The 13511-nt window shown below is 53.4% G+C and overlaps 6 protein-coding genes across 6 annotated transcripts; 3 read left to right on the top strand and 3 right to left on the bottom strand.

Moving 5' to 3' along the window:
- Positions 1-356: 356 nt before the first annotated feature.
- M409DRAFT_18210 (uncharacterized protein) lies at positions 357-2088 on the bottom strand (the record flags this gene model as incomplete). The annotated part of the gene is made up of 2 exons (XM_033804405.1): positions 357-779; positions 976-2088. 2 exons carry the CDS (start codon positions 2086-2088, stop codon positions 357-359), a joined length of 1536 nt encoding a protein of 511 aa, XP_033672868.1.
- Positions 2089-2808: 720 nt separating this feature from the next.
- On the top strand, positions 2809-4231 carry M409DRAFT_63498 (uncharacterized protein; the record flags this gene model as incomplete). The annotated part of the gene is made up of 3 exons (XM_033815629.1): positions 2809-2844; positions 2906-4130; positions 4206-4231. The coding sequence occupies 3 exons, from the start codon at positions 2809-2811 to the stop codon at positions 4229-4231; spliced, it is 1287 nt and encodes a 428-aa protein (XP_033672867.1).
- A 530-nt stretch (positions 4232-4761) lies between these two features.
- M409DRAFT_50582 (uncharacterized protein) lies at positions 4762-5942 on the bottom strand (the record flags this gene model as incomplete). The annotated part of the gene is made up of 2 exons (XM_033811568.1): positions 4762-5818; positions 5875-5942. 2 exons carry the CDS (start codon positions 5940-5942, stop codon positions 4762-4764), a joined length of 1125 nt encoding a protein of 374 aa, XP_033672866.1.
- Positions 5943-9652: 3710 nt separating this feature from the next.
- On the top strand, positions 9653-10245 carry M409DRAFT_18207 (uncharacterized protein; the record flags this gene model as incomplete). Its single annotated transcript, XM_033804404.1, has 4 exons — positions 9653-9774; positions 9830-9951; positions 10007-10112; positions 10164-10245. 4 exons carry the CDS (start codon positions 9653-9655, stop codon positions 10243-10245), a joined length of 432 nt encoding a protein of 143 aa, XP_033672865.1.
- A 643-nt stretch (positions 10246-10888) lies between these two features.
- M409DRAFT_18206 (uncharacterized protein) lies at positions 10889-11611 on the top strand (the record flags this gene model as incomplete). Its single annotated transcript, XM_033804403.1, has 1 exon — positions 10889-11611. One exon carries the CDS (start codon positions 10889-10891, stop codon positions 11609-11611), a length of 723 nt encoding a protein of 240 aa, XP_033672864.1.
- Positions 11612-11669: 58 nt separating this feature from the next.
- M409DRAFT_50580 (uncharacterized protein) lies at positions 11670-13459 on the bottom strand (the record flags this gene model as incomplete). Its single annotated transcript, XM_033811567.1, has 2 exons — positions 11670-13337; positions 13397-13459. The coding sequence occupies 2 exons, from the start codon at positions 13457-13459 to the stop codon at positions 11670-11672; spliced, it is 1731 nt and encodes a 576-aa protein (XP_033672863.1).
- Positions 13460-13511: the final 52 nt, after the last annotated feature.

Genomic DNA, 13511 nt, shown 5'->3' with positions numbered 1-13511 from the left:
GCTTTTGAATGTACTTGAGTACTTTGAGTGGTTTGAATGAGAGATGGGCGCTTTCCGACTTGTTCGTAGCCAGATCTCATTTCTTGGAGTTCTGGTTGTATGCGTGCACAGAAGTTGTTGATAGCTACATTGTACATATTGATAAGTGTGATATGACGAGCCTGGCTTGCGAAGAAAGTCTGCATTGAGTGGACGTTCGAGATGGCCCGCTTGTGAAGTACTGTACATTTGAAAAAAAGACACTATACATTCTCCTAAGGTACTGCACTGATCTGTCTGCTTTCGTGATCGTGGCCGTGACCATGCCGCAACGCCCGCGCCGCTTGAAGAAGAGGATATTAAATCAGAGGTCGATTCTAATGCTGCGACCACTCAATCGTGTTCAAATCAACACCCTCCTGTACAAGCTCCCACAACGGGCTCAGCTCCCGCAGGAACGTCACGCGGTTCTTGACAGCCTCCAAGACGTAGTCCACTTCGGCTTCGGTGGTGAAGCGGCCAATGCCAAATCGGATCGAGCTGTGTGCTGACTCGTCCGAGTTGCCGAGCGCTCGCAGCACGTATGATGGTTCTAGGGATGCTGAGGTGCAGGCTGAGCCGGAGCTGAGAGCAATGTCTTTCAAGGCCATGAGCAGCGACTCGCCCTCAACGTACGCGAAGGAGACGTTGACGCAGCCAGGGTAGTGCTGGATGGCATCGCCGTTTAGGGAGGTGTGTTCCATGGCGAGGAGGCCTTGGCTGAGCTTCTTGGAGAGTTTCGAGATGTATTTCGTGTCGTACTGGTGAATCGTTAGCCTCCGTATACACGATAAGAATGTGTATGTAAAAGCAGGTGGTTTAGTACAAAATCATACAGTTCGCTGTGTATCAGCACAAGAAACGCTTGTCACGGCGTACTCAGAAAGCCATGCATGTTTGAGCATATAATCATTTAGGAGGGGAAAGGGGGTTGTATAAGGAAAATAAGCAGCTTACCTCCATTTCTTCTTTGCACACCCTGGCTGCTTCTCCCATACCAATGATGAGAGGCGGTGCCAGCGTTCCTGACCGTAGACCTCTCTCCTGGCCACCACCAGAGATGATAGGGTCAAGTCGTACACGCGGCCGTCTCCGCACGTAGCAAGCTCCAATGCCCTTGGGGCCGTATATCTTGTGTCCAGAAATCGACATCAAATCGACATTCATCTTGTTGACGTCCAACGGGATCTTGCCAACCGCCTGAGCAGCATCGGTGTGGAAGTAGATCTTCTTGCTCCTGCAAAGCTTTCCAATCTCTTCGATGGGTTGAACAACACCAACCTCGTTGTTGACGGTCATGATGGACACCAGCGCGGTCTCTGGTCGTATCGCCTTCTCCAAGGCTTCCATATCAATCAAGCCATTGTTCTGTACTGGCAAATATGTGACCTCAAACCCTTCGTCTTGCAAATGTCGACAGCTGTCCAGCACACACTTGTGCTCTGTCTGACAGGTGATGATGTGATTCTTCTTGCCACCCTTCTTGAAAAATCTTGCGACACCCTTGATGCTCATATTGTTGCTCTCTGTCGCACCGCTGGTGAAGATGATCTCCTTAGGGTCGGCGCCAATCAGATCAGCGATGTGTGTTCTCGCTTGCTCAACAGCTTTTTCCGTCTCCCAACCATAAGCGTGTGTTCTCGAGTGCGGGTTGCCATATAGACCAGTCCAGTACGGCAGCATTGCGTCCAATACTCGTGGATCTGTAGGGGTAGTGGCTTGCATGTCAAGATATATGGGTCGGACACCCTCGTCCATGACTGTGGCTTGCTTCAAAATCCCGGCGACTGGACTCATGGCGGTATCACCAGAGTGACCGGTGGTTGGGATTTGAGCATCTTTGGGAGCGATGCCAGTCTCGGCTAGGAATGCCTTTTGATCTTGCCTAATTGTGCTTTCGATGTTGACGGTGGCGTTTTTGGGGCTCGACTCGGATACATAACCTCTTCGACCTTTGGCGGCGATGCATGCTCGCGGGAGCTGTGTGGCGAACGAGGAGTGCGAAGTGGAGAGGCGTCGAGTGCATTGGCGAAGCGCCTGACGGGCGGCGTTGGGTGCAAGATGCGACATGATGGGGTGTGGTTGTGATGGATGGCAATCAGAGAGCAGCTCTTTTTGATGGAGAAAGTCTACTACAAGTCGGCCACGCCCTAGCTACAAGCAGACGGGCGGTCCCGTGACGCGCTTCTTGCGATGCAAAAGCCGTGATGGGAATTGCAGTCGGAACAATTCAAAACAACTTGCATATCATTTGCTGGAACGTGTAGCAAGTGGATCTTGTTGTGCAGAGATGTTCGAGTGCAGCCGAAGTCGCCGTGCTGAACGACGCAAGTGGACCACGACGTCTGGTTCTGGCAGTCCAGCAGGCTGGGGCGAGAAGGGATTGGCACATGCAAGCAAGTGACGTCGTGCAAGCATCTTGGAAGAGCCGCCGTCGTCGTCGCCGCTTGCCGTCCAGCACAAAGCACGCCGTCCGTCTTGGGCCGGGCTGTGCGACGACGACGTTTCCCACACAGCCAGGCAGACGGATTGCATACAATTGTTGTTGTTCCCGCAGCGCGGCGCACACTTCGCATCCAGCTCCTTTCGCGCAGCTGAACGGCCGCCGTTGCGAACTCCATCATCGCCGCCGCCGAGCTAAGCCACGGGCCAGCCGTGATCCGGTCCATCCACCTGCCTGCACAAACTGCTCGTCTGACTGCCATTCACCTCCGCTCCTGCGACCGTCAACACCGCTGGCGACACACGACCACCCCTACTTGAACTGCATAACCCATAAACACCGCCATCATGAGTTGGAAAGGATTCACCAAGAGCGCCACGAGGGTGCGACATTTCTGCCTGGCAAGCTATGGCATAGACCGGAAAAGACTGACAGGCATGGCAGGCGCCCCAAATGTTCAAGCAGCGCTTCAACATGGGTGAAATCACAAAAGATGCGATTTACATCGACGCCGAGCGCCGTTTCGCCGAGCTGGAGAAGGAGACCAAGAAGCTGCACGATGAGAGCAAGAAGTACTTTGACGCCATCAATGGCATGCTCGACCACCAGATCGAGTTCTCCAAAGCATGCGCCGAGATATACAGGCCCATTTCAGGCCGGGCGAGTGACCCAGACTCGTACGTCATTGATGGCAATCCAGAAGGAATCAGGGCGTGTGAGGAGTATGAGAGTATCGTGCAGGAGCTCAAAGCGAGCCTGAAGCCTGAGCTGGAGATGATCGAGAGCCGAGTCGTAAAGCCCGCGGATGAGCTGCTCGAAATCATCAAAGTCGTTCGAAAGACGGCTACGAAGCGGGACCACAAACAGTTGGACTTTGATCGACACAACGCAACTCTAAAGAAGCTGCAGAACAAGCCGGACAAGTCGTTAAAAGACGAGAAGGCGCTGTACAAGGCCGAGAACGACGTGGAGATGGCGACTCAAGAGTATGAGTACTTCAACAACCTACTCAAGGAGGAGCTGCCAGAGCTGTTTAGACTGGAGCGGGAGTTTATCCTTCCTCTCTTCCAGAGCTTCTACTACATGCAGCTGAACGTCTTCTACACCCTTCACGACAAGATGCAGAACATCGACATCGGCTACTTCGACTTGACCCTGGACATTGAAGGCGCATTCGAGAAGAAGCGTGGCGATATCCAGCAGCGCGCCGAGGCACTTTCAATCGTCAAGTTCAAGACTACAGGTGGCCCACGACCGAAGCCAGCTCTGAAATACGGCAACAAACTCGCCATTGAGAACGGGAGAAAGGGATCGTCAGACGCCGGTTCGGAATCCCCCAACCGAAGACTTACGATGGACGGATACGACCAAAACCCTCCACCCGCATATTCAGCCGGAGCCTCAGACCTAGGACGAGCAAACAGCACCGGCGGAAACTGGGGAGCAGCAGCGAAAGCCAAAGCCGCACCACCCCCTCCCAAGCCGAAACCCTCAAGATTAAGCGGCCTCCCCGGAGTAGAGACATGTACAGCATTATATGACTACGAAGCGCAAGCCGAGGGCGACCTCTCCTTCACGACAGGCGAAACCATCGAGATCATCTCTCGAACAGACAACACCAACGAATGGTGGACAGGACGTGTCGGCGCTCGACAGGGGCAGTTTCCAGGTACTGTTTTGGAAAACCGCATATCCCTGACTCCATTGAACTGCTAAAAAGCTGACTCTTTGATTTTCAATATAGGCAATTACGTGCAAATGAACTCATAGTACGGGCTCCGCGCGACGAAATCGACTGGCTTTTTATCACCTGCATCATCGTTCAAGTCCAACAATCCATTCAAGCGAGGTGGTTAGAGAAGAGAGAGGTAATCACTCATCGTTGAGCATAATGTGTACATTCGAAGTGTGTTTTTGAAAAAGAAAGAAAGAATACATATGCATCTGTTCAAAGTTTTTGTGACTCGATTCATTTGAATCTGTCTTTCTTCTCTCTATTCGACAAAGGTCTCTTCTCTAACTTCACTCTCTCTCAAGGGCGGACTTCCGCTCCTCGACGCTCTTTCACACTACTCTCCGGGGGTATCTCTTTCTCACATCTTCCAAATGCCATGCCAATCTCCAATCCGATCCGACCGAAACAAAAAATCCAAATGCCGCTTGCGCCGTGCCCGAATGCCTCAACTCCTCACTCACTCATGCATGCTCTATTCCCCCAGAAATATCGCGAATTAAAACATTTTCCAATATCCCACAAATCCACAAAAAAAGCCCATCCATCAGAAAGTCCAACCCCTCCCTCAAACCCCCCAAACTACAACCGCCACCACAACCGCAACCGCCACCCACGACCTCGGCGCCTCACGCCCCCTTCCGGCAGCCGAACTCTCCTCATCATCCCCAGCACCACTCTGGAACCCCGCGGACGAAGTCGCCGAGGGATACATAGACGGCACGGCCTCGCTCGCGGTAACGGTGGACGTCGAGGTCGTCGGCGTCGCGACCTCGCCCGAGGACCAAGCGAAACTGCTCGCGGCGGCGACGACGGTGACGGTCGCGTAGTTCGTGGGGTGGATCCAGGATGGCGAGAAGGTGCTGTTGGTGGGGTCGATGGCGTAGGAGACCGTAGATGTTTCTGTGGTTGTTGCCTCGGGCTCAGGGGTGGGTATGGGGAGGGGCGCGTAGGAGGTGGAGGGGTCGCAGGGGATTGTGGCTGGCGCTGCTGCTGAGGGAGATGCTTGGGGTTGGGATTGGAATTCGGAGGAGGCGAGTTCACCTGGGATGCTGCCTGTTTGCCAGCTGGCGAAGGTGGAGCTTGTTGCGGTGCCGAAGAGCATGGTGCCGTTGCCGCAGTTGGAGAAGACGGTGTGCCAGCGCGTTTGCGTGCCCATTGTTACGGTCGTGACGTATCCTGGCAGGGAGGCTTTTGGCAGGGAGGCGAGACCCGCTGGCGGTGGCGACGGCGGCGCGGGGAAGTGCGGTGTTGGCATCGGGAACGCGGTCAAGTTCGCTGGGGCAGGGAATGCCGTCTCGGCTCCCGCAGAGGCTGTCAATGTCGGGGTTTCTGGGAGGGAGGCGTCGTCTGAGCCGGCTGGTAGAGGGAATGGGTTCCCAGAAAGTGGGTATACAGTCCCTTCCTTCGCGCAGCCTGCGTCGCCGGCAGATGGGGCGGACTCGTAGCACCGGGCGTTGTAGTCGTCGATGGGGGCTTGGGCGGCGGTGTGTTCGATGCAGTTGATGGGGGACGGGTTGCCCATTGTGCATTGCATGAGGAGGTTTTGGGACATCGAGGGCCCGGCGCAGAAGAGGCCGAATGGGGAGGGACAGTGGAAGGGCTGCGTTGAGGTTGTGTTGAAGCTAGAGATTGCGGTCAGTCTTGTGGGTTTGGGGGAGATGGGGGAAAAAGAACGTACAACGGCACCATTGCCGATGCTGAGGATGCTCCGGCGGCGGTCACGATGGCGGTGGTGGATGGCTTCATGTTGAGGTGTTTGCCAGAAGATTGTAGATGAAAGATGTTGTCAAGCGATCGTATCCAGAAAAGAGAGTATAAGGATTCGAAAGGCTTCGAGAATGAATGTAAAGACCGATAATGTATACGCTGCTGTTTCTTCCAGGCAAATGATGCTGGTGGGTTAGTCAAGTGAGGTAGTAGATTGCAGACGTGCTGTGCTGTGCTGGACGAAAGGAGATCAAGACCTACGACTTCCCATCTCTGTAATATAGAGGCCATAGAAAGGCATGATAGCCTCTTGTTTTCAGAGTCTTGCCACCAGAGTGGCGGTGGTAGAGAAAGTGAAGACAACTCCAGCCTCGCAGGGCAAGAAAGACGTGCCAGCATCGAATGGCTCGAACGTTAGGCAGAGACGTGAATCGTAACGTGAATTTCGAATGGTAAATGAGTATTACAGCCTCCCGTCTTTTTGCGCTTCGATGGTGCAGGTGGGATGCCAGCCTTGTACCAAAACTTTGCGGTGTGGTTTTCGAGTGAGACATAATCCCGCCCAGCCAGCTGTACCAACATAACGCGTCTCTTCCGGATAAGAGCAATTAAACCGGTCTGAGATATTCCATTCATGCTGTATTGGAGTATATATTCCATTTTCGAGAGTCTTCGAGGGTTTGGGGCACTGGGCCAAATGGGCCTGCTTTGCCGGGACGAGTGCCATGGTGATGACCGTTGAGCGGCTGTACCACGTTGACGGAGGATGCATGGCGCAACAAAGCCTCCGACACATGAGTTGCCAGTTCAAGATGCCCTTTGGTCTTCCAGAATAATGCTGCATGTTCGACCTAAGTTGCCACTTGTCGTCGCATATCTTTCACTGTACAGCACATGCTCGTGTGTAGCTTGAGGCAGGTCGCCTGTTGCTTTTGCGTGGCGATGACGGCAGGTTCGTTGGACTTGTTAGCCCATTCCCAGTATGCAGATGGCTGTGGAGGGGAAATGAGACGTTCGTCTCGTCCCCAACCGGATCATGTTATTGATTCAGAAGTCCAGCCTTTTCGGAGGACGTCGTCTCAAATCCCAAAAAAGGCTGGCGCAATCGGACCACGGGCCGAACCGCTGTGACCCAGCCTTTCTAAAGGATGTTGTTTGTTGTGTAGTGGATAAAGCTAATCCTTTATAGATGAATGAATCTATCTAGCATGGAATAATATAGCTTTTTTACTACTTGTTCAAGTTTATAGTATAATACTTTCTTTTAGTAAGAGGCGAGCAAATGTAGGCGCAAAGGTAATGGGCACTCTAGTAACGGAACTAGTGGCACGCCTAACGTCTGTCAAAATCGAGTATGGCATCGACTTCGTATCCGCTGCCTCGACTGCAGTAGCGGAACAGAAGCCTGTCGACGTGAATATCGGCAGAAGAGTAATTCGTACGCTCTGCATTTACCATCCAATTTACTGCGGCGAAGCACGCTCGCCTTCACGAGGTGCATTGCGGCATGTGAGCGTTGATGTTAGGTTTACCGCGCTCCAGGATTAATGGGCTCAATACTGGTTTGGCGTCTCCGAGTAGATGAAACCCCCAAAACACATGCATAGCTCACTCGGCCCAAGTCTTTTGTACTGGTCACAAGTACTGCCTCGATTCTCCGCCTGCTGGTGTAGACCAAAAGGGACAGTGCTATCCTACAAGATGGGCCCGACCACATTAGTCGAGAGGTTCAGGTTCAGGCGGCGCCACGATTCGACAGATCGCAAGAGCTCCAAGGCGACAAGAGCATGGCGCTATTGCCAATAGAGCCAATGCAGGTTTGCGGCGCCGGGGAGTCTAATCCGCTGCAGGCGACAAGCTCCCCCTCAGCCTGGGTGCCTGGGTGTGAGCATTGCCAAGACATCTGCGCTCATTCTCTACGTAATCCTATCCAATCGACGCCGCAGATCGATCTTGAAGACGTAACAAAGGCATGCAAAGCTGAGGTATTCCTTCGATCCATGTTGGATGGTAGCGCCACGGGCTAGATATGAGCGGGAGCATCTCGTAACAGCGCCATACTGAGGAGGGCGTCCTTGGATTTGCGAGAGCTGTCTGATGGACGCTTCGAAGAAGTCGTTCTCCTTCGCGGGTAAGGCACGCGCGCGGGAACGTTCGAGTTTGTTGATGAAAGAGGCTCGAATGTGCTCTAAGACGAATTGCGACGTTGGAAGGGGGCCAAGGGGCGCGGTTCGACGGCGGGGAGAGGAGCGTGTTGGATGGGAGGAGTGGGAAAGATTGAGGACGCGATGTCTTCACACGCACCGGCCCGCACGGGACGATTCCCGACCGCAGACAGATCACAACGTCACGCTTTGATGGATCTGAGTGATCCACCGCAACTACATACATGTGCCTTTGTCACGTACTAACTCGCCGCTCACTGCGACTCGCCGCACCAAACGACTCGCTGGCCACACGATTCGCCGCACACCGCGTTTCGAGCATACCGCGGTCCATCACGCAACACGACGCTTCGTGCATTGCGACCCGCCGATCCCCACATTACACGAATCGCCGCATCGCTTCCCTCATATGTCAACAGCGTCTTGCCCAGCGTGCTGCCTGCAAGCTGCTATGCAGGTAGGCACGAAGCTGTGCAGATTGCCTAAAGGCCTCCGCGACACCAAGCAACACACCGCTCGCAATGGCTCGACCACCAAAGACAAGTGCGACAAGCTGCTCTCGTTATGAGGCAGCAGTGCCGAGTGCAAAGTAGCGTCTTTTGTCTAGTTGTACCACGGCTTGGGCTCTTGAAACTGAAGATCTCAGCTATACGAAGAACTCTAATCGTATAACAAAGCTCATATCGATGGTTTTGTTCTTTTCAACAGGAAATGGTTGGCAATTCCAAGCGTGGGCCGCATCAGGGTATTGATTTGCCAGTGCCTGCAAAGCTTGTCGTTCTAACGTCATGGTTCCGGAATCAACGAGGAAGACACTTTGGCACACGCGCATGGCCGATCTAAGATCCCTCGGTGAGGATCTGAAACTATCTACACTTGTTCGATGTAGGCCGGGTGCATCAACCTGCTCGATCCGTGCTGTGAAGTTGAGATGGCGTTGTGCTGCGTGCTAGGCATCCATCACAACCCCTGAGATATCATTTAGCTCCTCCAGACCTCAGACTACAGACAATACTCCTACTACTTGCTGAGGGCTTGGAAACGCCGAAACACGAGTACAATTGCATCGGTTGGCTTTAGCTGTTTGGTGGAGCATGGCATCATTGAGGCGGTAACCACTAACCGGTTCCGGGGCTTGCAATCCAAGCTGTGACATGCAATAGAGGAAATGATCGATGGAAGGCGGAACGAATCGAGCATAACTTAAAGCTAATGGAAGTGCGCGAAAAAGTTCGAGCCGGAAGTAGCAGAGCCAAAGGCAGCGAGCAAATCGAGCTAACGTGATCAGTAGCGCTTGACGCAGGGTCGGCGCAGATATAACTGGCTACATGCAATACGCTCTCTCGCACTGCATAGCGTCAGTGCGTGATGTGGTCGGTTGGAGTCTGCTCTAGTTGCAGAGTGCCAAGGCATATGTGTTCTAAGGTCGCTCATGGGGAAAGTGGCATTGAGTCTGGTCCAAGCCCTGGTAGAGCACTTCTACATATATAAGAAGGCTGTGCAGCCCATTTGCTCACCCATGCCATCGAGACTCTAATCCATTCTTCCTCACGTTAGACCAACTTCTCTCTTGAGTACGCAAACATGTCCGACTTCAACGGTCCGGGTGCCTACCGGCTCATCTACGCCAACAGTCCCTCGGGCTCTCCAGCGGCCGTTGAGATCAAGGACGGCAAGAAGGACGACAAGTCCAAAGCTGTAATGAAGTAAGAGGGCTCCATTCATGGTACGAGAATCGAATGAAGGCTGAAGACTAGCAAGGGGAAAGGAAAAGAGTGATAACCAGATTTGGCACATCGTCGACCGTGGTGACGGCACGGTTTCCAAACACCGTGAATATCTCATCATCAATCGTTTGACTGGTCTCTTCCTCGCCTGTGAAGGTATGTCTGCTGCAAGTTATCACATTCGAGGTGTATGCAACTGAGTGTAGCACAGAGGGCGAGAAAAAGGGCGGACGCGTGACTAGCAATAGGGATAGTCCAAACTACAACCGCGTTGGGTGGAACATCATTCCCACTCGCAACGACTCTGGAACTTATTTGTAGGTGGATCCTGTAATCTTTGAAGAAATCGCTGTTTACCTGATGCACAGGGTTACTCCCTTCAACAACAGCAAGCTGTCTTTGACGCCGGATTACTACAAGCCAGACACTGGCACCGAGCTTACCATCTAGGATGCGGCCGAGAAAGGTCAATGGTACCTCGTGCAGGATAGCTTGCCTAGCAATTACCTAGACGTGGGTAGCCAGCCAAAGCCGAAGCTGTGAGTGGATAGTCGAGAGAAATACACTGTCTACCAAGAAAAGTTGGGAGAGTCTAGAAGGTTGTGATATAGGACGTTCATTAGGATTCCAGGTACAAGCTTGATTCCGAATCTGCACCAAGGTCTTTCTTCCAAATAGGATCTTCTCGTAGGTCATCATCCAGTAAGATCGTATCGAGAGCTTGAAAATGAGGATTACGGCCCCATTTCTGTTCTTGTTGTGCGACAATACCATTTGGCGCATAGATGAAATAATCATGAACAGATACGTCACCGGCAATAAGGAATCACCGAGTCGACGCACCGACTTGGTCGAACGTGGGGAATCCGTCTGGGTAGTATGTGGTGCGGAGGCGGGATGGGTTGGAAAAGAGCATAATGGTGAGGAAGAGGTTCGTCGTTTCGGCAGGATACAATCACTGCAGGTGCACGGATCAGTCCTCGCACGCGACTGGTCAGGCTCCGATGGGAGCACGGGCCGAACCCAATCACGCTCCTTCCCTGCGGCCGAGAGTCATGTGGGGTCCGATTCACGATCTCCCGCTCAAACAACAATGTCCCCGCAGCCCAACGTTCCAAACCCTCTCACAAAATACACAATGACTACCCCCACCAACATCCCCATAAATTTCACCCTCGACACAATCTGCCCCTGGACCTACCTCGCCAAACGGCGCCTAACCAAAGCCCTCTCCCTCCTCCTTCCCACCCCCACAACCTTCACCACAATCTACAAACCCTACCAACTCTACCCCTCCGCCTCCCAAGCCGGCGAGGACAAATACGTCTGGTACAAAACCATGCGCTACGGCGACAGCGACGAGAAAATGAACATGTACACTTCCTTAATGTCGAGCTACGGCGCCGCGGAGGGGATAAAATATAAGTTCGGGGGTGTCGTGGCGAATACGTTGCACGCGCATAGGTGCATAGGGCATTGGCAGGAGGTTAAAGGGGCGGAGGTGGTGGATAGGTTTGTGGAGAGTTTGTATCGGCAGTATTTCGAGGAGGAGAGGCATCCGTCTTCGCATGAGACGTTGGTGCGGGCGGCGGTGGAGGCGGGGGTGGATGAGGGGGAGGCGAGGGCGTTTGTGGAGGATGAGGAGGAGGGGTTGATGGAGACGAAGATGGCGATCAGGGAACAGGCGGGGAATCAGGTGGATTCGGTGCCGTATATTGTGATTGAGGGCAAGAGGAGGGATTATACGATTGAGGGTTGTAGAGAGGTCGATGAGTATGTTGCTACGCTGAAGCGCGTAATCAAAGAGTCTTCATGAAATGAGCATATGTCTCTCTTCATTCGGATAGGTGGGCCTTGTCGTGAAGTTGGAGCGCTCACCGAGCTGTCTCCAGTCCCATTCCTCGTGCACATTTCCGTGCTAGGGCCATCTTGAGGAAGCATTCTCGTCCAAGCCCTCTCATCTGTCGTACGAAGTCATTGCCGCTGACTCTACCTCGATCTACAGCCTTTTGCAGCACATACATGGCTTCTCTCGCAGCAGCTTCTTCGGCACAGAGCGTCCAGAGCTGATTTGATACCATAGTTGGTGCAATGAGAACTTCATCAATAGGCGGTTGTTTCTTTGACTTCGCTGTCGAGATTGTCCTATCACAGTCTTGGATACTGCGATGAAGGATCGACTCGTTGCTGGACAATGCTTGGTCCAGCTGTTCAAGCTGCCTAATCTCGCCGTCTAACCGTTCATATGCAGCTCGCAGCGCATGTTGCTGTGCTTGAAGAGGATGGATGGCATTGAGGTTCTGGTTGACCTTCTGCTGTGCCTGCTGAACCAGTGTGCCGTTGATAGCCTGTAGTAAATGCTCTTTCTCGGGATTGGGAGGTATCGGAGGTGCTGGAAGCTGTGAGCCAGCTGAAGGAGGTAGCGCAACCTCAAATGGGTCGGAGAGCAAATCTGGTGGTGGCTGCTTCTGAGTCTGAAGCTGCTGCTGCGGCAAAGTGTGTTGAGGCTGGTAATGCGTCGGTTGGAAAGGCTGTGGCTGCATATGGGGAGGACCAGCGGGGTATTGTTGTTGCTGTGGGGGATATGGAGCGACTTGAGATACTGGCCTCACATTTTGTTGGAATTGTGGAGGTGGAAGAGGAGCGGGTCGGGAGTATCTTGAGTCGGGAAGCTCTGAATAGCCATTTACTGGCGAGACTGGCGAGACTGGGCTTCTGTCGTGATTTGTCCTCGGTTGGTATTGCGCCTGTGGGGTCTGTTGGTTTGGTATGGGAGGCAGCGGTGGTCCTGGCGGCCTGCCATTCTGATACCCGGGGTTTGATGCTGCGAACGTGTGGGAAGGAGATCGTGAAGCTTGCCCATTGCCGTTTGGCGGCGGCGAGAGAGCATGCTGTCCCTGATGTTTTCCTGCTTCAGGCGGTAGCGGTGGCAGTGGCGGACCGTCTCTATTTACATCACGCCGCGGCTCAGCGTACTCGTCCCCAAGCTTTGGGGGTAAAGGCGGTGGTCCCTGGTCCTGGGGTTGAGCAACCCCAGACGTTTGCTTAGGAGGCGGTTGTGGTGGTCCCGGACTTGCTCCTGGCTGTTGTTGCTGCTGCTGAGGACTAGGCCCCATTGTCCGTTGATACTGTTGCTGTTGTGCTCTGCTAATCACCGGCGGCTCCTTGCTGAAGACCTGTTGCAGGAATTCGAGAAATTCCGCAATGCTGGCCCTATCCCACATTCGTGTCCAGTCTCGTAGGTATGGATGGTATACTCTTCCGTCTACTCCAACATGCTGCCCAGGTCGAACGACCATGTCTTTCCCCGGATCAACGAATACGATGGGTGCTTCGTGAGGATAGGCGCGCGGCACCCATAGCTTGATCGGAAAGCGATATGTTGTTCCTCGAAAGATTACGGGCAGAGTCCCATGTAGCATTAACAGAAGCGCAGAGGCGCCATTCTCAGAGGTGTAGACGTCGGTTCGCGGCGAAAGAGATGGATATGCAGAAAGCGCTCGAGCAGCATCCGAGTAGGTTCGTTGGGAGTCGTGATATTCCTGCATGGTCATTAGTACGCGCTTCATCTTCATTCCTCGCAGAGCTTCAGAGGACGTACATGAAGAACGCTGTACAACCACGAAAGGACCTTGTCCGGGACTTGAGCCGGGATTTGGGCCATTGCTGCGATCTGCTCGAGGTCAAAGACAGCAGTTGCAGTATGAAATCATCTT

Source organism: Zasmidium cellare (assembly GCF_010093935.1).
Source record: "Zasmidium cellare ATCC 36951 unplaced genomic scaffold M409scaffold_4, whole genome shotgun sequence".
Taxonomy (NCBI): Eukaryota; Fungi; Ascomycota; class Dothideomycetes; order Mycosphaerellales; family Mycosphaerellaceae; genus Zasmidium; species Zasmidium cellare.
The sequence above is the reverse complement of the archived record's forward strand: the minus strand, read 5'-3'. Positions and strand labels throughout refer to the sequence as shown.